Genomic DNA, 24784 nt, shown 5'->3' with positions numbered 1-24784 from the left:
GATAGGTTGAGTAGGTTGGGCCTATACTCATTGGAGTTCAGAAGAATGAGAGGTGATCTTATTGAAAAATATAGGATAATGAGGAAACTCGACAATATGCTTGCAGAGAGGATATTTCCACGCACAGGGGAAACTAAAACTAGGGGGCAAAGTCTCAGAATAAGGGACCGCCCATTTAAAACTGATGTGAGGAGGTATTTATTCTCTCAAAGGGTTGTAAATCTGTGGAATTCTCTGCCCCAGAGAGCTGTGGAGGCTCGGTCATTGAATATATTTAAGGCGGAGATACATTGATTTTTCAGCAATAAGGGAATAAAGGGTTATGGGGAACGGGCAGGAAAGTGGAGCTGAGTCCATGATCACATCGGCCATGAGACCGACTCCTGTTCCTACTTCTTATGTTCCTGTACCAGGCCCTACCAGTCACCATGTGATTCCACCGTGATATCTTCATCCATTACTCACCTTTTGCCCTCACTAGAGCTGGTTTCACCATCATGACCATTGCCCACACTAAGACTCTCTAATTCCCGAATGGTGCACAAACGCCAGCATGGACTGGTTATTCTGAATGGCCCATTTGTGTGTCGTAAATCCTATGTAATTTTGTAGTCTCAGTGTAAGTGGTCCCTGGAATTGGTGCCTCAGGGTAACTGGTCCAAGGATCTCGTGTCGCAGTGTAAGTGTTCCCTGAATTTGGTGTCTCAGTTTAATTGGTCCCTGGATTTGGTGTCACAATGCGAGTAGCTTTTGGATTTGTTGTCGAAAGCACCTCGTCACTGGGACTGAGTGCAAACCCGCAGCCCAGCATTGCATTCAGCACAGAATGATCCCACTCAGTCTATTCCCAATTAATACGGTCCACATTAATTCAACAGAAACAACCCAGTGCCCACAAGTAACTGCTGCCCCGCATTTAACTTCAGTGAAACACGCAATTGTAAACATTTAAAAATAAAAATGAACCGCATCAAAGCACAACAGAGGTGATTAATTTCAGTAAATCGCCCTCACTCATACACCTCCTTCACCCCGACTCTTCAACTCCCTCTCTAAATACAACTCCTCACCCCAGCTCCTCTTTCACTCATACAATTTCATTTTTACCATCAGTTACAGCAATGATCCACACTGGAGGTAAATCTCAGGAGCTTCTGTGTGACGGTGCGATGATCACTGGACAATAAAGCGCAGAGACGGCGGGGAGGGGGGGTGGGGGCTGCTCATTATCCTCGATGTGATTTAATCCGCTTTCCCACTGAATACTGCAGACAGACATGGTCACCTTGTAACAGAATGGTCAGTGTGACGTCACTTTTTGAACAAGAGCACATAAGACAATGTGTTATCAATTAATGGTAAAGTTATTAAACACCCCACTATTGCATTGTAAACAAAATGGAAATAAATTGTTGGAAAATAATTGGTGAAGATAATTATTTATCTCTGTGCAATTGACTAGCAAACATTAAGAGTGTCGTGTTTTGTTCACACACACACATAAATATTTATATATATAGCAAAGACTGTGTGTGTGCCCTTTTCAATTGTTCTGCTCAAACCGATATAATCGATGTGGAATTTAGGACCCTGCGGCAGCCCATCCGGCGATGCTTGCTGGGTCAGGATACAAAGAGACCGTGCGCTGTTCCTCCTCCCACTGCCTGGGGGAATGGGGCAGATATTTAAAGGGACAGGGACTCCCCTTTCTCTGCTACTTTATAGTTAAAGGGACAGTCCAGTTTATCTTGGGGTGTCGGAGGACTTCACTAACCGAGCTTCCATTAACAGTCTCTCCCTTCTGTACTGTGCAGTGATTGTAAAGCTGTTCATTTCAGTGACTTGAGCATTTCTACAATGACTCACTGATTTTGATGATCCAATTGTATAATTTGGAAAGAGTCCAGATTTGTGCAGTGTGAGGAAGATTTCATTTAAAGGTGGAGTAAAATTTGTTTCAAAATATTCTGTTCTAACCGTTCCCCAACCCCCCAAATTTTAGAACACTACAATACTGACTGGGAAGGTCCCAAGTTCAATCCTTGATCTGGGCTCTTGGTTGACCTCAGACAAGGCAGCAGTTCAGGGGTTATAAATGTCCTCAGTAGCATTGGACTAAATAAGAGTAAAAATCAGCCACTGCCCCTGCTCTTCAGACCGATCAAGTGACGTCAACTGGGAAGTGTGTGGATATCATTTGAGGACATGATTTGAGGCTGTGATGCCTACCACAGTGGAAATCCTGCTGGCACTCATTGTGTCGACTGACGGTGAGGCACGAGAGGTTTACTAATGTCAGTGGAATTGCACCCAGCCAGATTCAGCACTTTCTGGAGATAATACATCTCAGGCGATGAAAGGAATGTTGATTTTAGAGAGTGAGGATGGAGGGGAGAGTCTTGAATAAGGAATTTACAACTTAGGGGGGACACGAGAGGACAGGATGTTCTGTAGAATCTGGAATAGTGTGTTCTGAATTTCAATCCTTTACTTAAAGTAACAACGTTTGTAACCACCATTTGCAGGGTATTAGAAGAGGAGGATCTGCAGCTGGGAAACTCAAACCAGACATCACGTCAAGATTTGACAGATTCCCTGGATTGATCAGGATCACCTTATCATCAGCCTTTGTAAAAACACCAATCACAGCGGGGAGAAACAGGACACATGTTGTGTGTGTTGATGTACCTTAAACAATCGTTCAGCCTGTGAGACTCGTGCGCCCACCTGACTCAACACTGTAAATGTAGGGATAGTGGGAATGGACGCTGTTGCAGGTGGAAAGTGATTCAGTCGCTCATCTCACCAATTGACATTCGAGGCGTTAGATAACAGACTTTCTCCTGTGAATATAGAGCTAGGTTATTCGGCTGTGATGTGTTTACTTATTCATCTCGTTGATTCTAAACCTTTGCCAATTATTTGATGTGATTGGTTTAGAGAGAGATGCTGTGGGGTGTTGTGGAAAAATATTTCCGAGACTGTATAATATATAAAGAGAGGTTTATTAAATCGGAGACAAAGCTTTGGGAGAAGTGTTAGATACACCTGTCTCTGCACCAGCTTCTCAAGTTGATATCTCCAGTGAGGTTCTTTTATCTTACAAATTACATCACTTTACATCACGTGCTTTAGCACTAGTCCTTAAGTCCAATCGTCGCATTACAAGGTTTACAAAGCTTTTCATACAATTACTGTCCAAGGCTGAGCTCTTGATATAAACCAGCCTCGCATTGTGACAGGAATTATATACATCCAAGAGGACTAGTTTCCCTTTTATCAACAAAAAAACAAGTGGCAGGCTTTTTGGCACCGGTATAGACAAACATACCCCCACTTATCTCTCCAGTCGTTCATTATCTCACTTTCCTGTCTCCATAACTCAAGGTCAGCATACCTTGAAGTCTAACTGTGTTTTTTTGCAAAAACAAATTGCATCAGTATTGTCCCTTACAAAATTCATTCAAGGGGAAAATAAAAACAAATGTTTGGTCCTGTATACTAGTCAAGTATATGTCCAAAAATCCGCTCCAACAATATTTCCCCTTTTGGCCCTGGAGGATGTTCACGAAATCCAGATGACCACAATGATAGTAGCATGGTGTCATATATTCGTCCTTTGGGGTATGTTACTTCCCTGATGTTCCGTATGTCCACCTTGCCTGTAGCTCCAGGCTACCCTTCAAAGATAGTGGTCAGTGTCAACGTCGTCTGTTTCTTCATCCTTGGTGTCTTCAGGTATTTCCATCAGGTGTGCTGCTGCTTCTTCGGCGATTACACTGGCTACTGGATCAGTCGGGCCATCATAACTTTACAGCAGATATTAAAACACCCGATAATCAGACAGCAAGTAATTATTATTACAACCAGAATAATTACTCCGTGCATAAGATAGGACCCCCAGGATTCCCCTAACAGCCAGTCAAACCAGCCAGATCCTCCTTCTGTCGTGGATAACTTCTTTACCTCCCTTCTTATGTGATCAGCGAGGTTGGTTATGTTTTCTGAATTATCGGGAATGTAAGTGCAACATTCAGCTCCAATTAAGGCACATGTGCCCCCACTTTGTACTAGTATCTAGGGCCATATGGTTCTGGAGTACGATTGTGCGTATGGCTACCATTTCAGCCGTTATGCCCTCCATTGCTTCAGCAGTGTCGTTAACTATCTCTTCCAGTAACCTCTCTAGGTTACGTAATTAATCCATGGTGCGTCCTATCCCGAATGGGAGCATCATGACCACAAATACCCTCTCTACCGGGGTAAGAGCTCATCTTACTCGACCTGGTGTCTGTACTTCTGCTAAAGTATGTACCCGTCTGACAAAGGGGACCACATATCCCAAATAACAGGACCCCCTCCAGTCCTGTGGCAACCAGGGGTAGGCCTTGTGCTCGCACACAAAATAAGTGCCATTGTATGCTGTTAGATTCAATCCCAATCTCTCTCTCTCTCAACCCCCGTCGCCACCTAATCTTAGGGTCCCAGTCCTGGCTACTTGTCTGATTCTTCAAACCCTCCATTTCAAGGAACCCCTGGTTTATTGTTTCGCTGTCTGTTATGTTCCAACTGGTGAGGTTAAAGTATTGCGTACAATTGCTATATCCTGCTCAAAACCTGTTTCCTCATCAGTCAGGTTTCGAGTGAAACAAATGTCAGCGGTGGGTCTTCCAACTCCTGAGGTGTTGGTCAAAACCAGGAATGGGGGTCGTACCGACCTATTGTATTCTGGCTGGTACCATCCGTCAATGCATCCAAAAGGTAACCCCCCATCTCCATGTTTCTTTATTACCCACTCCGCTACTTCCGAAATGTTAAAGGAGATTGACCTCAAAGGGATGCCTCCTTTGCTATGTATGGGGATGTTCGAACATACTCAGCAAATGGAAAAGTTCCCATTTTGCGCATAAACATAAGACATGTACAAAAAGGTATTCACATGTAACTCTCGTTTCGGTCCAGCTGGCAGGCCGGACCAAACACGAACTATGATAATTGCACCGATCGCAATATATAGTTTCATCTTATTACTCTATAATTAACAAATAGTCAAAGGCAAAATGGCCATATGGCTGGCTTGCTCGCTGTCAATCTGTAAATAGACAAACAACAACAACTAATACGTGTGCTAAACGGCTGGTTCAAAAACCTTAAGCTGGGTCCAATGCTTCCATTGTCCGTTCCCTTTAACATCGATGCAGGCACAAGTGTCCCCGCTGATTGTAACCTCATATGGTCCTATCCATTTTGGGGCAAACCCCAGTTTTCCCGGGAGGACCCTTACCATAACGCGACTTCCCGCCAACGGGACTTCAGGGAGCTTTGTAAGCTCTGCTTCCATGTCGCTTTCTTCCTGATTGTCCCTAACTAATTTACGCATCCATTTTAATTGAGTACTTAGTTCCAAAACATACCGTTTTATTTTGACTTTTAATGGGCCTACATCGGCCCCACCTGTTATGATGTTCTCTGGTAATTGCATCGCCCTTCCTGTCACTAGTTTATAAGGGGTTAATCCGGTTGTCCGGTTTGTCGTGGCTCTTAACTTCATCAAAATAATGGGTAATACTTCCGTCCACGTTTTTCCTGACGTTTGCATGGCCTTCGCCAGGGCGTTCTTAAGGGTATGGTTCATGCGCTCTACCATCCCAGAACTCTGCGGCTGGTAGGGGATGTGGAATTTTTGTTTTATGCCCATCAGCTGGCATATTGTTTTTACAATCTTCCTGGTGAAGTGGGTGCCTTGGTCAGAATATCCTTACCACTGTTGAGGCAGTGCAATCACGTGTGGGGAAAGCTTCTACCCAGCGGGGAAATTGATCTATAATCACTAGGCAATATTTTTTTCCATGGGATGGGGACAAAGGACCTGTGAAATCAATTTGTACGTGTTCCCATGGCCCCCGTGGACGGGGCTGGTGTCCCATTTTAATATTAATGGGCCGGCCTGGATTATATTGTGCGCACGTAATGCATCGATGGCAATGTTTGGTGATATCTCTCCCCAGCCCTTTCCACCACCAATCTCTCCCAAGACTCCAGGTCATGGCCTCTCATCCTGAATGAGACAGGCCATGATGCAACTCCAATAAGGTATTCTGTATGCATTCAGGCGCCATTACCTTGTCGTTTCGTCTCCGAACGTTATCCTTCCCTTGCGTTGCGCCCTGTTTTGTCCACATATCTATTTCCTCCTCAGAAGTGTCCTGGTATAGTTTCTCAATACTTATCTGTTCGTCTCGGGTCCCAGCGGCACTGACTTAATTTTAATCATTTAAAATCATCATCAATGGAGAGTGTTTTTTACCTCTTCAAATTCTTTTTTTTTCCAATTAAACCGATATCTTTTTCACAGCTGATATCAACTGGTATTTAGTAAGTTATGTCTTTATCCATCGCAAACACCCCTTTATTTTCCAGATCCTAATTAGTGCATTACGTCTTTTTTTTAATTAGATCACCTTTCTTCAAATTAGGTATTGTATTTAAAATCATCAGACAATCGAAGACACTTTTTCTTTCCAATCGTTCAATTTGTTTATTTTCAAAGTTGCGTCTTTATCTTTTTCTTTTCTAAACTGCTAAAGCTTACTGTTTTAGCCTTTTGCAAAAGTCCATTTTACACCTTCACAGATAGCTCACCACTCGCCCAGGAGTTTGACCTGATCCCTGAAGGTATTTCTAGATTTAAAACTTTTTTTTTAAACTGAGCTAGAAGCTTTTGTGTCAAGGTTTTACACAAAGGAAAAAGCGAGCGTTTTAAAAGGCATTCTTTATCTCATTCCTCGAATAAATTTATGTCTTTCAACCCAATTGCATGTTTTCTTTCGACAGGTAAGTGAGCGTGAAAAATAAATTCTTTATTTTTTTACTACCAGGACCATGAATTTTTATCTTTTAGTCAACAAACCTATCCTTTGTGCATTTCCTATCTCTGTAACTTATTATCCGTATATATCCACACCTGCATTTCTAACTTAAAATGTAATACCAGAAGGTTCACACTTTCTTAAACTTCCCATATACAGGACAACACTACGAAATGTTAAAAAAACTTTCACTCTGTTTGGAAAAGGTGGGTGGAGCTAAAACAGTCAGCCACTCCATACCTTCCCAAACAGGCTTTTCATTCATTCCGCTGTCAAAATCACTCAAGTATTCTCATTCAAAATAGACATCACAAAAGTCTCTCTTCATTCAACAAAGCTTAAGTCTGGCCAGTTCTATTTTTGGATCCATATGTCATTTAAGATAGTCACCATCAGCTTTTTTATGGCATTACGTAATTACGCAAGTTACAATTAATGATAGGAATTAATTAATGACCCGGGCAGCCCGCGTTTTACATTCCCTTCCTTACCTTCCATGTTCGCCAGTCTCGGACGTTTCCCTTTGTTTCTGTAATACTCACGGCCATGACTACTCTGTGGAGACCCTTTGTCTTCGCAACAAAGCTAGCGTGTTTCCTTACCACCGGAGTTTCGCCTCTAGGTTGGAGTGATCAGCTCCCTTCTGCACCGACCTTATTTACTAAAGGGACAACTCAAACTGGTTAGTCAGCCTCCTCCTGCTATCTACTTACTCGTATCTTATACACGATCCCATCGTGCTCATACACCTATCTTTCAGTCTCTAACACCAGATTCCAAATACTGTCTTAAGTGATCATGTCTGATCGGACAGTATCCTGTTTGTGACGCCATTTTGTTGTGGAAAAATATTTCCGAGACTGTATAATATATAAAGAGAGATTTATTAAATCGGAGACAAAGCTTTGGGAGAAGTGTTAGAGACCCCGGTCTCTGAACCAGCTTCTCAATTTGATATCTCCAGTGAGGTTTTTTATCTTACAAATTACGTCACTTTACATCACGTGCTTTAGCACTAGTCCTTAAGTCCATTCATCGCATTACAAGGTTTACAAAGCTTTTCATACAATTACTGTCCAAGGCTGAGCTCTTGATATAAACCAGCATCGCATTGTGACAGGAATTATATACATCCAAGAGGACTAGTTCCCCTTTTATCAACAAAAAAACAAGTGGCAGGCTTTTTGGCACTGGTATGGACAAACATACCCCCACTTATCTCTCCAGTCATTCATTATCTCACTTTCCTATCTCCATAACTCAAGGCCAGCATACCTTGAAGTCTAACTGTGTTTTTTTGTATAAAGCACAATGCATCAGTATTGTCCCTTACAAAATACATTCAAGGGGAAAATAAAAACAAATGTTTGGTCCCGTATACTAGTCAAGTATATGTCCAAAAATCCGCTCCAACAGAGGCACACACTCAGTCCAGTATCTGAAAGTGATTAAGAGACTGGGTTTTGTGTTTAGTGATCCCGGGTGTGTTTCTGACACCTTTGCTCGATACCAAGGCAAGGAGAGGTACTCTGGACGGTAAGAGGAACTGGGACTTGTCCCTGAGAGTAACCAAAGATATGAGACTGAAATAATGTAGAGTTAGAAAGTAGAAAATGCACAAAATGGTGCAGTCGGTAACAGGAAATAACTTAGTCTCCTCTTATCTTGGAGACATCAAATATCGACACACTCTGTTATTTAAAATATCAAATTATTAAACTCCAGCCCAGTTATAGGGGTTATTCACATCAGCAGAAACAAATTCCAACCAATACAAGAAACAAGATTCAGTCAGGAAGCCATTAACACCAGCAATAACAGCAGAATCTAACCCCTGCAGTCACTTGTGAACTCGCTGGTGTGTCAGCAGGTTGGATGACTGAGTGAATCACTTCCCACACTCAGAGCAGGTGAACGTCCTCTCCCCAATGTGACTGTGATGATGCATTTCCAGTTTACAAGGTTGGGTTCAGTTCTGCACCCGCTGTGCACAGAGTGAGAATAAAATCAATGAGCTGCTGATTCTCTCTGCTGGACACTGCATCTTTTGTGCTGGTCCAATAGGGTGAGCCCATGCTGCCCCAATAAGGTGAGCCCGGGATGGCCAGTAGGCTGAGCCTCGGCTGGCCCAAAAGAGTGCAATTCAGTGGCCCAATAGGGTGAGCCCGTGCTTGCCCAATAGTGAGATCCTGGGCTGGATCAATAGTGAGATCCTGGGCTGGACCAATAGGGTGAGCCCAGGCTGGCCCAATGGGGTTATCCCAGGCTGGCCCAATAAGGTGAGTCGGGCTGGCCCAGAGTCACCAGGCAACAATCAGCACAAGAAGACTCCCTTTCAGGGGCCACTGACCTGGTCACAAACATGTGGTCCAATCAAACTGACAGACAACCTGAAGCCCCGCCCACCCATTGTCCCTGCTGAAAAAGCCACGCATGCGCCGCGAGACCCGCCCAGACCAAGATGGCGGCCGCTCAGCACGATCTCCAACGCCCCACCCTGACCAAGATGGCGAAGATGGCGGCCGCTGAGCCCGCTCCCTCCACCCTGACCAGTATGGCGGCCGCTGAGCATGCTCGCCCCGCCCTGACCAAGATGATGGCCGCTGAGCCCACTCCCCCGGACGCTCATTGACCGTGTCTGTAACCGGTGGGTAAACACGGGGTCTGCAGGCTGTGATTCGAGGCCTGGGGACGAGCCCGGGTGTGTGTGAAGCGGATGGTGCGGAGTGTTGTCGCTCGGGCCTGGGCCCACACTCCCCGGGTTTAGTAAGCCAGGGAACTATTGGTTCTGCACTTTGTGATTGACAAGTGGCAAGCCCCGCCCCCTCCTGGCCCGAATCATTCCATGCAGATGGTGCAGGGAAATAGGACTGGGGTAAGGCACTTCGGCTGGGGGAGACATGTACTGGGACTGGGGGTAGGCACTTCGGCTGGGGGAGACATGTACTGGGACTGGGGGTAGGCACTTCAACTGGGCGAGGGATACACTTGGACTGGGGTAAGGCACTTCGGCTGGGGAGGGATACACTGGGACTGGGGTAAGGCACTTCAAATGTTGGAGGGATACATTGGGACAGGAACAAGGTACTTCAACTGGGGGAGGCACACACTGGGACTGGGGTAAGGCACTTCCACAGAGGGAGGGTTAGAGTGGGACTGAGGTAAGGCACTACAGCTGGGGATGGCATATACTGGGATTGGGGTAGGGCACTTTGGCTGAGGAGGCATGCACATGGGACTGGGGTAAGGCACTACGGCTGGGGGAGGCATATACTGGGACTGGGGTAAGGCACTTCAACTGGGGGAGGGATAAACTGGCACTGGGGTAAGGCACTTCAACTGGGGGAGGCATACACTGGGACTGGAGTAAGACACTTCGGCTGGGGAGCGAAACACTGTAACTGGAGGAAAGGCACTTCAACTGTGGGAGGGATACACTGGATCTGGAATAAGGCACTTCAACTGCGGGAGGCTTACACCGGGACAGTGCTAAGGCACTTCAGCTGGGGAGGGATACCCTGGGACTAGGGTAAGGCACTAAGGCTGGGGGCGCATATACTGGGACTGGGGTAAGGCACTTCAACTGGGGCAGGGATACACTGGACCGGGGTAAGGCACTTCAACTGGGGGAGGGATACACTGGCACTGGGGTAAGGCACTTCAACTGGGGGAGGGATTCCCTGGGACTGGAGGAAAGGCACTTCAACTGTGGGAGGTCTACACTGGGTCTGGAATAAGACACTTCAAATGGGGGAGGCATAAACTGGGACTGGGCTAAGGCACTTCAACTGGGGGAGGCATGCACTGGGACTAGGGTAAGGCACTTCGGCTAGTGGAGAATATACTGGCACTGGGGTAGGGTACTTCGGTTGGGTGAGGTGTGCACTGGGACTGGGGTAAGGCACTATGGCTGGGATTGGCATAAACTTTGACTGGTTTAAGGCACTTTGGTTGGTGGAGGCATATACTGGGACTGGGACAAGGCATTTTGGCTGCGAGAGGCATGCACTGGCACGGGTGTAAGGGACTTCGGCTGGCAGAGGTGTGCACTCGGACTGGAGTAAGGCACTTTAACTGGTGGAGGCATACACTGGGACTGTGGTTAGGCATTTCAACTGGTGGAGGGATACAGTGGGACTGGGGTAACGCACTTCAACTGGGGGAGGGTTACACTGGGACTGGGGTAAGGCACTTCTGCTGGGGAGGGATACACTGGGACTGAGGTAAGGCACTTCAAATGTGGGAGGGATAAATTGGGACAGGAACAAGGTACTTCAACTGGGGGAGGCACACACTCGGACTGGTGTAAGGCACTCCAACAGAGGGAGGGTTACACTAGGACTGAGGTAAGGTACTACAGCTGGGGGAGGCATATACTGGGATTGCGGTAGGGCACTTTGGCTGAGGAGGAATGCACTGGGGTTAGGCACTTCGGATGGGGGAGGGCTACACTGGGACTAGGGTAACGCACTTCAACGGGGGGAGGGATACCTGGAACTTGTGTAAGGTACTTCAACTGGGGGAGGCATGCACTTGGACTGGTTTAAGGCACTTTGGCTGGGGGAGGCATTCACTGGGACTGGGGTAGGGCACTTTGGCTGACGGAGGCATGCATTTGCACTGAGAAATGCTACTTCAGCTGGGGGAGGCATATATTGTGAATTGGGTAAGGCACTTCAACTGGGGAGGGATACTGTGGGACTGGGATAAGGCACATCGGCTCGGGGAGGGATACATTGCGACTGGGGTAATGCACTTCTACGGGTGGAGGGATACACTGGGACTGTGGTAAGGCACTTCAACTGGGGGACGCTAACACTGGGACTGGGGTAAGGCACTTCAACTGGGGGAGGGATACACTGGGACTGTGATGAAGCACTTCAACTGGGGGACGCTAACACTGGGACTGGGATAAGGCACTTCAACTGGGGGAGGGAGACACTGGGACTGGGCTAAGGCACTTCAACTGGGGGAGGCATGCACTGGGACTGGGGTAAGGCACTTCAACTGGGGGAGGGATAAACTGGGACTGGGGTAAGATACGTCGGCTGGGGGAGGCATTCACTTGGACTGCATTAATGCACTTCGGCTGGGGGAGGCATAAACTGCGACTGGTTTAAGGCACTTCGGTTGGTGGAGGCATATACTGGGACTGGGACAAGGTACTTTGGCTGGGAGAGGCATGCACTGGCATGGGTGTAAGGGACTTTGGCTGGCAGAGGTGTGCACTCGAACTGGAGTAAGGCACTTCAACTGGTGGAGGCATGCACTGGGACTGCGGTTCGGCATTTCAACTGGGAGGGGCATGCACTGGGACTGGGGTAAGGCACTTCATCTGGGGAGGGATACACTGCGACTCGGGTAACGCACTTCAACTGGGGGAGGTATACCTGGGACTTGTGTAAGGTACTTCAACTGGGGGATGCTAACACTGGGACTGTGGTAAGGCACTTCAACTGAGGGAGGGATAAACTGGGACTGGGGTAAGGCAATTCGGCTGGGGTGGCATTCACTGGGACTGGTGTAACGCACTTCAGCTGGGGGAGGCATATACTGGGACTGGAGTAAGACAATTCGGATGAGCGTGAAATGCAATGGGACTGGATTAAGCCACTTCGAGTGGGGGAGGCCTGCACTGGGACTGGGGTAAGGCACTTCGGCTGGGGGAGGCATATACTGTGATTGGGGTAAGGCACTTTGGCTGGGGGAGGCATATATTGGGACGGTGGTAAGGCACTTCGGATGAGGGAGAAATGCAATAGGACTAGGGTAAGGCACTTTGGCTGGGGGAGGCCTGCACTGGGACTGGGGTAAGGCATTTTGGCTGGGGGAGGTATGCACTGTGACTGGGGTAAGGCACTTTGGTTGGGGGAGGCATGTACTGTGACTGGGGTAAGGCACTTCGGCTGGGGGAGGCATGCACTTGAACTTTGGTAAGGCCCTTCGGCTGGGGGAGGCATATACTGGGACTGGGGTAAGGCACTTTGCCTGGGGGAGGCATCGACTAGGACTGGGGTAAGGCACTTCGGCTGGGGGAGGCTTATACTGGTACTTGGGTAAGGCACTTTGGCTGGGGGAGGCATGCACTTGAACTTTGGTAAGGCACTTCAGCTGGGGGAGGCATGCACTGTGACTGGGGTAACGCACTTCGGCTGGAGGAGGCATGCACTTGAACTTTGGTAAGGCACTTCAGCTGGGGGGGTGATACACTGGGACTGGGGTAAGGCACTTCAGCAGTGGGAGGCATATATTGGGACGGTGGTAAGACACTTCGGATGAGGGAGAAATGCAATAGGACTAGGGTAAGGCACTTTGGCTGGGGGAGGCCTGCACTGGGACTGGGGTAAGGCATTTTGGCTGGGGGACGCATGCACTCTGACTGGGGTAAGGCACTTTGGCTGGGGGAGGCATGCACTGTGACTGGGGTAAGGCACTTCGGCTGGGGGAGGCATGCACTTGAACTTTGGTAAGGCCCTTCGGCTGGGGGAGGCATATACTGGGACTGGGGTAAGGCACTTTGCCTGGGGGAGGCATCGACTAGGACTAGGGTAAGGCACTTCGGCTGGGGAGGCTTATACTGGTACTTGGGTAAGGCACTTTGGCTGTGGGAGGCATATACTTGGACGGTGGTAAGATACTTCGGCGGGAGGAGAAATGCAATGGGAGTAGTGTCGGGCACTACTGCTGGGTGAGGCATGCAGTGGTACTGGGGTAAGACATTCAGCTGGGGGAGGCATATCTTGGGACTGGGGTAAAGCCCTTCTGCTGGGGAGGCATGTATTGGGACTGGGGTAAAGTACTTCAGCTGGGGGAGGCATGCACTGGGATGGGGGTAATGCATTTTGACTGGGGGAGGCATGCACTGGGACTGGGGTAAAGCCCTTCTGCTGGGGGAGGCTTATCTTGGGACTGGAGTAAAGCACTTCGGCTGGGGGAGGCATGTATTGGACTGGGGTAAAGCACTTCGGCTGGGGGAGGCATGTATTGGGACTGGGGTAAAGCACTTCAGCTGGGGGAGGCTGATCTTGGGACTGGGGTAATGTACTTCGGCTGGGGGAGGCATGCATTGGGATGGGGGCAAGGTACTTTGGCTGGCCCTTGCTATCATATGGGGAGCTCTGTCCTCTGTCACTTCAGGAATTCAAAGTGGATCAAGTTACAATTTGCAAAGTCAGTGAGACCTTGGGATGGGCGGTTCCAGTTACACATTCCAGTGAAATCTCAGGATGTGGCTTATCCTCCAAGGGACCAATCATAGACAAATGGTGCGGCGTGGCGGCCATTTTGGCAGTACAATTAAGCGCGTTCTTTATTAACCCGCTCCCTCCCTCCGCCCATCTCTCACCTGCTGACTCACCCACTGTGCATGCTCAGCTCACACTGCCCGGCTGATTGACGGCAGCTCCTGACCAATAGGGAGAGTGGGGGCGGGGCTGAAGGACCAGGCAGGCGGTTGATCCTCCAACCAATCACAGTGTGTGAGAGGTGGGGCTTGCAGCCCCCAGTGGGCGGGGCTGGGTCTGAATCTCGCTCATTGGCTGAAACTCTGCCCCATTGTTAAAGTTGATATCCCTCAAACTCCAGGAGGAAATGGGACATTTCTGTCGTGGCTTTAAACAGATGGAACTCTGTGGGGTGGAGGAAACATTGCAGCATTTGGTAGTGACATGATTCATTCAGGCCAGACAGGGGGGATTATTTCTGGAAATAACACAGTGTAGTTGTTTCTGTTGAAACAGATGAAACCCTGTCGTTGTGGAACAACCACACTTCTCGTGTCCTGGTCAATCACGTGTGCAACAAGTGTCGTCATGGAAGTAAAGGATGGTATCAAATTGGAAAAAAAGGCATATAATGTTGTGAAGGACAGTGGAAGGCCAGAGGATTGGAAATTTTTAGAAACTTGCAAAGGACAACTAAAAAATGAAAAAGACAGAGAAGATAGCAGATGAGAGCAAACTAGCAAGAAATATAAAAACAGACAGTAAGAGCTTCTACAGGGATATAAAAAGAAAACGAGTATCTAAAGTAAACATTGTTCGCTTAGAGGATGACATTGGAGAATTACTAATGGGAAACACGGAAATGGCAGAGATTTTGAACGAATATTTTGTATTAGGCTTCACGGTAGAGGACACTAAAAACATCCCAACAGTTGATAATCAAGGAGCTATTAAAACAATCACTATCACTACAGATAAAGTGCTAATCAAACTAATGTGACTAAAGGTGGACAAGTTCTCTGGACCTAATGGCATGCATCCTTGGGTCTTAAAATAATTAGTTGCAGAGATAGTGCATGCATTGGTTGCAATCTACCAAAATACCCTGAATTCTGGAGAGATCCCAGTGGACTGGAAAACTACAAATGTAATACCCCTATTCAAGTAAGGAGGGAGACAGAGAGCAGGAAACTATACATCAGTTAACTTATCATCTGTCAGTGGGAAAATACTCGAGTTCATTATTAAGGAAGTACTAGCAGGATATTTAGAAAATCATATTGCAGTTAGGCAGAGTTAGCATGGTTTTGTGAAAGGGAAATCATGTTTGACAAATTTGCTGTAGTTGTTTGAGGATGCAACGAGCAGAGTGGATAAGAGAGAATCACTTGATGATGTATATTTTGATTTCCAGAAAACATTCAATAAGGTGCCACACAAAATATTACTGCACATGCTAAGAGCTCACGGGTTTGGGGGTAATATATCAACATGGATATGGGATTGCCAAACTAACAGAAAACAGAGAGTCCGGATAAATGGGTCATTTTCAGGTTGGCAAACAGTAACTAGTGGGGTGCCACAGTGATAAGTACTGGGGCCTCAACTAATTACAATTTATATTAATGATTTGAATGAAGGGACCGAGTGTAACATTTGCAGATGGTACAAAGATAGGTGGGAAAGCAAGTTGTGAGGAGGACGCAAAAGAATCTACAAAGGGATATAGATAGGTTCAATCAGTGGGCAAAAGTCTAGCAGATGGACTATAATGTGGTAAAATATCAGGTGATTAACTTTGGTAGGAAAAAAAAAGCAAATTATTATTTAGATGTGGACGATTATAAAATGCTGTTATACAGAGAGATCTGGGGATTCTTGTACATGAAACTCAAAAAGTTTGCATGCAGGTACAGCATTAATCAGGAAGGCAAACTGAATGCTGGCCTTTATTGCAAAGGGGATGGAATCTAAAAGTAGAGAAGTACTGCTACAACTGTCAGACCACACCTGGGCTACTGCGCACAGTTTTGGTCTGGACTTGTCTCCATTCTCGTGCCGAGATGATTGATACACCCAGATGGGAAGGACAACATTTGGGTACACTGATTCCCCACCAATTCCCATTCCCCTTCTTTCTGGTGGATATGGAGGGGCCACTGTGTGTAATAGGCAAGTCATTAAGAATTGTCAGCAAGCTATTTCCAATTGGAGATTATATTCAGTGGAAACTTTCACACACTATTGTAGATTTTGTACCAAAGATCAATTTAGGATTAAAGTAAAAGTTCATAATTTTATTGCAAACTAAATTTCCGTTGAGAGTTGCTGAATTAAGGGGTAAGATAACCCACAGTGTTTCTTAAATGGACACTGCAGCCCCGAGAACACAATCAGCAATATATCCAGAATATTAAAGTCCAGCCCAGTTATATGGTTATTAACATCAGCAGAGACAAACCCCAACTGTCCGAATGAACATGGTTCAGTCGGGATGTGATTAACAGCCTCAATAACAACAGAATCCAACTCCTGCAGTTACTTGTGAACTCGCTGGTGTCTCAGTAGGGTGGATGATGTAGTGAATCCCTTCCCGCACTCAGAGCAGGTGAACGGCCTCTCCCCAGTGTGCACTCGCTGGTGTGTCAGCAGGTGTGATGACTGAGTGAATCCCTTCCCACATTCAGAGCAAGTGAATGGCCTCTCCCCAGTGTGTACTCGCTGGTGTGACTGCAGGTGGGATGACTGAGTGAATCTCTTCCCACACTCAGAGCAAGTGAATGGCCTCGCCCCAGTGTGAACTCGCTGATGTGTCAGCAGCGTGGATGAACAAGTGAATCCCTTCCCGCACTCAGAGCAGGTGAACGGCCTCACCCCAGTGTGAACTCGCTGGTGTGTCAGAAGGCGGGATGACCGAGTGAATCCCTTACCGCATTCAGAGCAGGTGAATGGCCTCTCCCCAGTGTGAACTCGATGGTGTTTCAGCAGGTAGGATGACGTAGTGGATCCCTTCCCACACTCAGAGTCGGTGCACGGCCTCTCCCCAGTGTGAACTCGCTGGTGTGTCAGCAGGATGGATGACTGAGTGAATCCCTTCCCACACTCAGAGCAGGTGAATGGCCTCTCCCCAGTGTGAACTCGCTGGTGTGTCAGCAGGTGGGATGAACAAGTGAATCCCTTCCCACACTCATAGCAGGTGAATGGTCTCTCCCCAGTGTGAACTCGCTGGTGTGTCAGCAGGTGGGATGAACAAGTGAATCCCTTCCCACACTCAAAGCAGGTGAACGGCCTCTCCCCAGTGTGAACTCGCTGGTGTTTCAGCAGGTTGGATGAACAAGTGAATCCCTTCCCACACTCCGAGCAGGTGAACGGCCTCTCCCCAGTGTGAACTCGCTGGTGTTTCAGCAGGTCGGATGATGCAGTGAATCCCTTCCCACACTCCGAGCAGGTGAACGGCCTCTCCCCAGTGTGAACTCGCTGGTGCGTCAGCAGGCTGGATGATACAGTGAATCCCTTCCCACACACAGGGCAGGTGAACGGCCTCTCCCCAGTGTGACTGCGTTGATGAATTTCCAGCACAGATGGTGATCTGAATCCCATCCAACAGTCCTCACATTTCCATGGTTTCTCCATGGTGCGGGTATCCTTGTGACTCTGGACGGTTGGACGATCAGTTGAAGCCTCGCCCACACACACACAACACGTTTACAGTTTCTTCCCGCTGTGAATTGTGTGATGTTTCTTCAGGCTGTGTAACTGGTTAAAGGTCTTTTCACAGGCAGTGCCCTGGAACACTCACTCGGGTGTGTGTGTCTCGGTGCTTTTCCAGTCACACAGATATTTGAAATCTTTTTACACAGACAGAACAGACAAACATTTCTCCTTCCACTTTCAAAGGCCGATGATATTCAGGTCCTGATGAATCGATTGACTCCGTCAGATCTTGACGCGATGTTTGGTTTGTGTTTCCTGTCTGAAAATCTCCCCTTCTAATACGCTGTAAAAGGAGATAACAAAACTCATCACTGTCAGTACAAGACACAAATTCAGGATAGATACATATAGTTTCCATGGAACATTCTTTCCTCTCTTGTTCTTCCAAAGCTGTAAATCCATGTCCCACACATTATCCCTCCTGCTGTGCTGAAATACAAGTCAACACACATTTCTGGCCTGTTTCTCCTCCACTCCCAGTTTTCAACACCAATTCTGGTTGGCTTCAGTTCTACATTCAATGGTTCCTGTCCCTCTCCTCCACTGAACGTTCTGCCTGTGGCTGGGTTCAGTTCTACACTCACTGTTCCCCACCTCCCCTGAAAGTGCTGACTCTGGCTGGGTTCAGTTCTACAGTCACTGGTTCCCTTCCCCTGAACGTACTGACTCTGGCTGGGTTCAGTTCGACACACATTGGTTCCGTTCCCCTGAAGGCACTGACTCTGGCTGGGTTCAGTTCTACACTCATTGGTTCCCTTCCCCTGAAGGTACTGACTCTGGCTGGGTTCAGTTCTACAGTCACTGGTTCCCTTCCCCTGAAGGTACTGACTCTGGCTGGGTTCAGTTCTACACTCATTGGTTCCCTTCCCCTGAAGGTACTGACTCTGGCTGGGTTCAGGTCTACACTCACTGGTTCCCCTCCCCTGAAGGTACTGACTCTGGCTGGGTTCAGTTCTACAGTCACTGGTTCCCTTCCCCTGAAGGTACTGACTCTGGCTGGGTTCAGTTCGGGACACAGACATCATTCACTTTGTTTCCTGCATGAAGATGGCCACGCACGCGCTGTGCTGCTCAGTGAATCAAAATGACGGCGTGAACCTGCCTTCCTGCACCAAGATGGCCACCGTTAGCCTGGGCCTGTGACCGGGAGAAAGCCCCGAAGCTGCAAACGCCGATATTCCGGTTATTATTCCGGGTTTGTGGCGGGCAGCGGTTGTTCATGAAGCCTTCTTGGCTCCCCACTGGTCCATTACTCCGCTCCGTCCCGCTGAAAAGCACACTTCTTCGGAGCCTGTACAAAAAGTGTCACCTCCGCCATTACACGCACCGCGCATGCTCCAAACACAGCCAGATCGCACCTGCGCACTGAGCTCCTGTAGTCTGGGTGCGCCTCATTCTCCCCCGCGGGGCATGCTGGGTACATACGACTATGAGAAATAGGAGCAGGAGTGGGCCACCCGCACCCTCGAGCATACTCCCCATTCAATAAGGTCATGGCTGGTCTGATCATAGACTCAGCTCCATTCCCTGCCCGCTGCCCAGGACCCTTTACTCCCTTATTGCTCAAAAATCTGGCTATCTCTACCTTAATATATTCAATGAACCAGACTCCACTGCTCTCTGCTGCAGAGAATTCCACAGATTTACAACCCCCCGAGAGAAGAAATTCCTCCTCATCTGAGTTTTAAATAGGCTGAGGAGAAAGATTAGATCATCAGAGTTGAGGCCAATTCACTAAATATATTCAAAAGGGAGTTAGATGAAGTCCTTACTACTCGGGGGATCAAGGGTTATGGCGAGAAAGCAGGAAGGGGGTACTGAAGTTTCATGTTCAGCCATGAACTCATTGAATGGCGGTGCAGGCTAGATGGGCTGAATGGCCTGCTCCTGCACCTATTTTCTATGTTTCTATGTTTCTATGATTTACTGTGATTGCATTGGGCACTGAACCACGTTCATTCTGGCAGCTCTTGTTTTTTTCTGGTTATCTTAATAACCCCTATATCTCAACATAAGAACATAAGAAATAGCAACAGGAGCAGGCCATATGGCCCCTCGAGCCTACTCCGCCATTCAATAAGATCATGGCTGATCTGATCATGGACTCAGCTCCACTTCCTGCCCGCTCCCCATACCCATATCGTTTAGGAAACTGTCTATTTCTGTCTTAAATTTATTCAACGGCCCAGCTTCCACAGTTCTCTGAGGCAGTGAAGTCCATAGATTTACAACCCTCAGAGAAGAAATTTCTCCTCATCTCTATTTTAAATGGGCGGCCCCTTATTCTAAGATCATGCACTCTAATCCTAGACTCCCCATTATCAGTGGAAACATCCTCTCTGCATCCACCTTATCATGCCCCCTCATAATCTTATACATTTTGATAAGATCACCTTTCATTCTTCTGAATTCCAGTGAGTAGAGGCCCAACCTACTTAATCGTTCCTCATAAGTGAAACCCTCATGCTCAGAATCAACCGAGTGAACCTTCGCTGAGCTGCCTCCAAAACAAGTATATCCTTTCATAAATATGGAAACCAAAACTGCACGCAGTTTTCACATACAGCTGTCGCAAGATTTCCCTGCTTTTATACCCCATCCCTTTTGCAATAAAGGCCAAGATACCTGTTGCGTTTCATGCACAAGTACCCCCAGGTCCCGCTGTACTGCGGTACTTTGCAATCTTTCGCCATTTAAATAATATGTTGCTTTGATTTTTTCTGCAAAGTGCATGACCTCACACTTTCCAACATTATAGTCCATCTGCCAAATTTTTGCTCACTCACTTAGCCTGTCTATGTCCTTTTGCAGATTTGTTGTGTCCTCCTCACATATTGCTTTTCCTTCGATCTTTGTATCATCAGCAAACTTGGCTATGTTACACTCAGTCCCTTTTTCCAAGTCGTTAATATAGATTGTAAAGCTGGAGATCAATACCCTCTATAAATGTTGAATAAATTATCTTTGTTTCAAACACAGTTTGTTGAATATTTGATTCTTCCATGTTCAGAGGAGATTAATTGATGTTCTGTTACAGACTGTTCCCTTTTCGGGCTTTTTCTTAATCTAACTTATATCACTTCTCATCTAGTTCGCTTTCTAGCATATCAAACCCCAAATTTGTTCCAGTTGCATACATGAGTTGTGGTTGTAGTAGGCTTAACTGCAGTATCCCACTTTAAACTCAGCTGAAATCTTTTGAACCACCCCTTTATTGAACTGTCTTGCATAAGATTTGAAATCCGTTACTTTCTAGATCAGTTAACACATTTTTGAAACCGATTGAATATTAAAAACTCATCCACACATTTTGCACGTGATAGCCTGTGAAATATTCTGATATTTGTAATCATCATTACCACAAGCTCCATTCCCGAGTGACCGACTCCATCCCTCTCCCCAACTTCTGTCTGAGCCTGAACCAGACTGTTCACAACCTTGGTGACATACTTAACCCTGAAATAAGTTTTTGACCACATATCCACAAACTAACTAAGAATGCCTATTTCCACCTCTGTAACATCGCCCATCTCCGCTCATGCCTCAGCTCATCCACTGCTGAAGCCCTCATCCATGCCTTTTTTTACTTCTGGACTTGACTATTCCAATGCACTCCTCCCACATTCTGACCTACATAAACTAGTGTTTGTACCCAGTGCTGTACGTGCCCGAGGAGTGTTTGATGGACAGTGTAGAGGGAGTTTTACTCTGTATCTAACCCGTGCTGTACCTGTGATGGGAGTTTTTGATAGATCGGTGTAGAGGGAACTTTCCTCTGTATCTAACCCGTGTTGTACCTGCCCTGGGAATGTCTGGTTGAACATTATAGAGGGAGATCGCCTCAATATCTAATAAATGCTGTATCTGCCCTGGAATGCCTGGGACGTTAGAGGGAGATGTACTCTATGTCTAAACAGTACTGTACTTGCCCTGGGAACTGTACAGTGGAAGCTTTGGTCTGTATTGAATCCATGTTGTACCTGCCCTGGGAGAGTTTGATGGGACAGTGTATTGGGATCCTTACTGTGTACCTACTCATATCTGTTATACCCCTTGGAGGACGAAATGCACACTGTGACAATGGGAGGAGCTCCTCAGCCAGAGTGACTGGAGTGCATCATCACCCCCAGCAACCAAATTTTAATTTGATTTAAGTTTACTGTCCAATGTTTAATTAGTTTATTTTGTTGGTTATAGTGCCCCCCACCCCAGCTTTAATCAGGGGGCACTTGATTTACAGATCAACAACAAAATAGTTGTGCTATACCTGCCCTGGGATTTTTTTATTGGAACAGTGTAGAGGGAGAAATTACTCTGTATTTATCCCATGCTGTTCCTGCCCTGGAGTGTTTGTGGGACATGTACTTCATATGTGCTGTACCGGCCCTCGTCTGTTTGTTGCGACAATGTTGAGGGAGCTTTATTCTGGATATAACCTATGCTGTACCTGCCCTGGGATTGTTTAATGGGACCGTGTAGTGAGAGTTTTACTCTCTGTTTAAACCGTGCTGTACTTCACCTGAGAGTATTTAATGTGGCAGAGTAGCGTAGCGGGAGCTCTACACTGTATCTAACCCATGTATCACATCATGGGCCACCCCAACCTGCGAGAGAACATCTCCACAGGTTGGGGCTGTAAAAAGAGCAGGAGTGAGCCACTGCAGCTTCAGTGTGAGCTGACAAAAATGTGTGACGGCTTCGAGGTAGATGACTGGGTGACATCATCAGGCCCCAGATTGCCATTTGGAGCGTGAGCAGGAGCATCGGCAGGGCCCTGGTACAGCAGAGCAACATGGAAGGTTGTGCTGGACTTGTGACGAGTGATCGGGGCAGAGGAGTGATGAGGGAGCATGCCTGAGATTTGGTGGGTGATCGTGATGGAGGTTTAGCGAATGTTTGGTGCAGAGATGGGGCAGGAGATCGTGGCAGAGGTGCAGCGAGTGTTTTTTTTGAGGAGCGGAGAGGGATCGTGCTGGAGGTGAAGCGAATGTTTGTGGTGGAGGAGTGGTGAGAGATCGTGGCGGAGGTGCAGCGAATGAGGGTATCGGGCGCAAAAGAGGCGAGAGCCCAGAGGCAGCACGGACCAGCCCACACTGTTATAATTGTGCACACTAGCTCCGTACAGCAAAACAGGTCTCCAGTAATCCTGATTAACCCTTGCCACTGGACCAATCCTAGCTCTGTCATGCCCGTGTCGTGGCTGGTGTGCAACAGTCACCACACGTTAAAAACAATCCACCCATAGGCATCTTCCACCTCCTCAATTGGAGGTCAGGACTGGAACATTGGGTCCCTCATTGAAACATCTGTGAACTCATGTGGAAGCAAATCATCCTCGTTCGAGGGACCGGCTATGATCATCTATACCGTGCTTTACCTGCCCTGGGATTGTTCAGAACAGTGTAGAGGGAGATTTATTCTGTATCTATCCCATGCTGTAGTTTCCTCTGGCACTGACTCTCACTGGGTACAGTTCCTTTGGCACAGATTTACTGTATATTTAATTCGTGCTGTACCTATCCTGGGAGTGCTTGACAGGATAGTGTAGAGTGAGCTTTATTCATTATCTAACCAATGCAGTATCTGACAATGTGTAAAGAAGGGTTGCGAATGTGGTAGATGGATAGAGAATGTGGCAAATGGATAGAGAATGTGGCAAAAGGATGGAGATAGGGAATCATGGGAAAATAGCTAAAGAAATGTCAAGATGCAGACAACTGCAGAATCGACAGAAAAAAAGGGGTTACCAAGAGTTGAAGTTGAGGTTAAACACGGGTCATGAGAAAGACGCAAGGCAGCACAAAGAAAGAAAACAATCCTAGATAGAAGGGGAAAAGTAATAGCTTTTACTGATAAGGAGGAAGGGAAACTAATTGGGTTCTTTACTGATAAGGGAAGACAGTGTAGCAAAGCTATAACTAACCTGACCCTGACACCAGCCCTAATTGGGAGACTTTTTTGCCTGCCATTGGACGTACTCGGGGGGGTGGGGGGGAGGCAGAAAGGGATTGGATAGACCAAGTGCTAATCAAATGTGCTCTGTTTTGAAAATGTATAACTGTTGTGTCGCGCTGAAAAGGCGCTTGTCCAGGGGAAGGTAAATTAGCTCTGATTGAGAGTGTCCCTTTGTCTTGACAAGTTCTGGCCGGAGAATCTTCAATAAAGGTCTTTTACGAAAAGGCAAGACGGTGTTCGCATCAGTGTATTCGCTGAAACAGATTGAGGGAAAAAGAATATCCACTCTGGAATGCATGGGACAGGTTGAGGGAGATATACTCCATATCTCACCTTGGAATGTCTAGTGGGATAGTGTTGAGGAAGATTTACTCTGTATCTAAGCAAGGCAAGGATATCCTTACTTAGAGAAGGAGACCAAAACAGTGCACAATACTGCAGGTGTGGTAAGGGAGTGAAGGGTTCTGGGGAGCGGGCAGGGAATGGAGCTGAGTCCATGATCAGACCAGCCATGACCTTATTGAATGGGGAGCATGCTCGGGGGTCGGGGTGGCCCCCTCCTGCTCCTATTTCTCATGGTCTTATGTACCCAGCATGCCCCGCGAGGGAGAATGTGCCGCACCCAGACTACAGGAGCTCAGTGCGCAGGCGCGGGCCCTGGCTGTGTTTGTAGCCTGCGCGGTGCGTGTAATGGCAGCGGCAACACGTTTAGTACAGGCTCCTCAGAAGTGTCCTTTTCAGTGGGATAGATTGGAGAAATGGACCAGCGGGGAGCCGGGGAGGCTTCATAAACAACCGGCGCCCGCTGCAAGCCCGGAATAATAACTGGAATATTGGCGGTTGCAGCTTCGGGGCTTTATCCCGGTCACAGGCCCAGACTAACAGCGGCCATCTTCATGCAGGAAGGCTGGTTCAGCGCTCCGCTATTTTGATTCAATGAGTAGCAGAGTGCATGTGTGGTCATCTTGGTGCAGGAACAAAGTGAATGATGTCAATGTCTGGAACTTAACACAGCCATTTAGG

At 47.4% G+C, this 24784-nt stretch overlaps 2 protein-coding genes across 3 annotated transcripts in view; one reads left to right on the top strand and one right to left on the bottom strand.

Annotated features, from left to right (window-relative positions):
* LOC139235348 (zinc finger protein 850-like) overlaps positions 1–24784 on the top strand; it is a 193817-nt gene that overhangs the window by 19409 nt on the left and 149624 nt on the right. The gene's annotated exons all lie outside the window — the stretch shown is intronic.
* Positions 16369–24784, bottom strand: part of LOC139235347 (zinc finger protein 229-like) — a 38272-nt gene continuing 29856 nt past the window's right edge. For both annotated transcript variants that reach the window (XM_070866487.1, XM_070866486.1), the window contains exon 3: positions 16369–18089. In XM_070866487.1, coding sequence (XP_070722588.1) covers positions 16631–17725 — 1095 coding nt within the window. In that variant the 5' untranslated portion in view covers positions 17726–18089 and the 3' untranslated portion in view covers positions 16369–16630. The remainder of the gene's footprint in view (positions 18090–24784) is intronic.

This window comes from Pristiophorus japonicus, chromosome 23 (genome assembly GCF_044704955.1).
Source record: "Pristiophorus japonicus isolate sPriJap1 chromosome 23, sPriJap1.hap1, whole genome shotgun sequence".
Taxonomy (NCBI): Eukaryota; Metazoa; Chordata; class Chondrichthyes; family Pristiophoridae; genus Pristiophorus; species Pristiophorus japonicus.
This window is presented reverse-complemented; position numbering and strand designations above follow the sequence as displayed.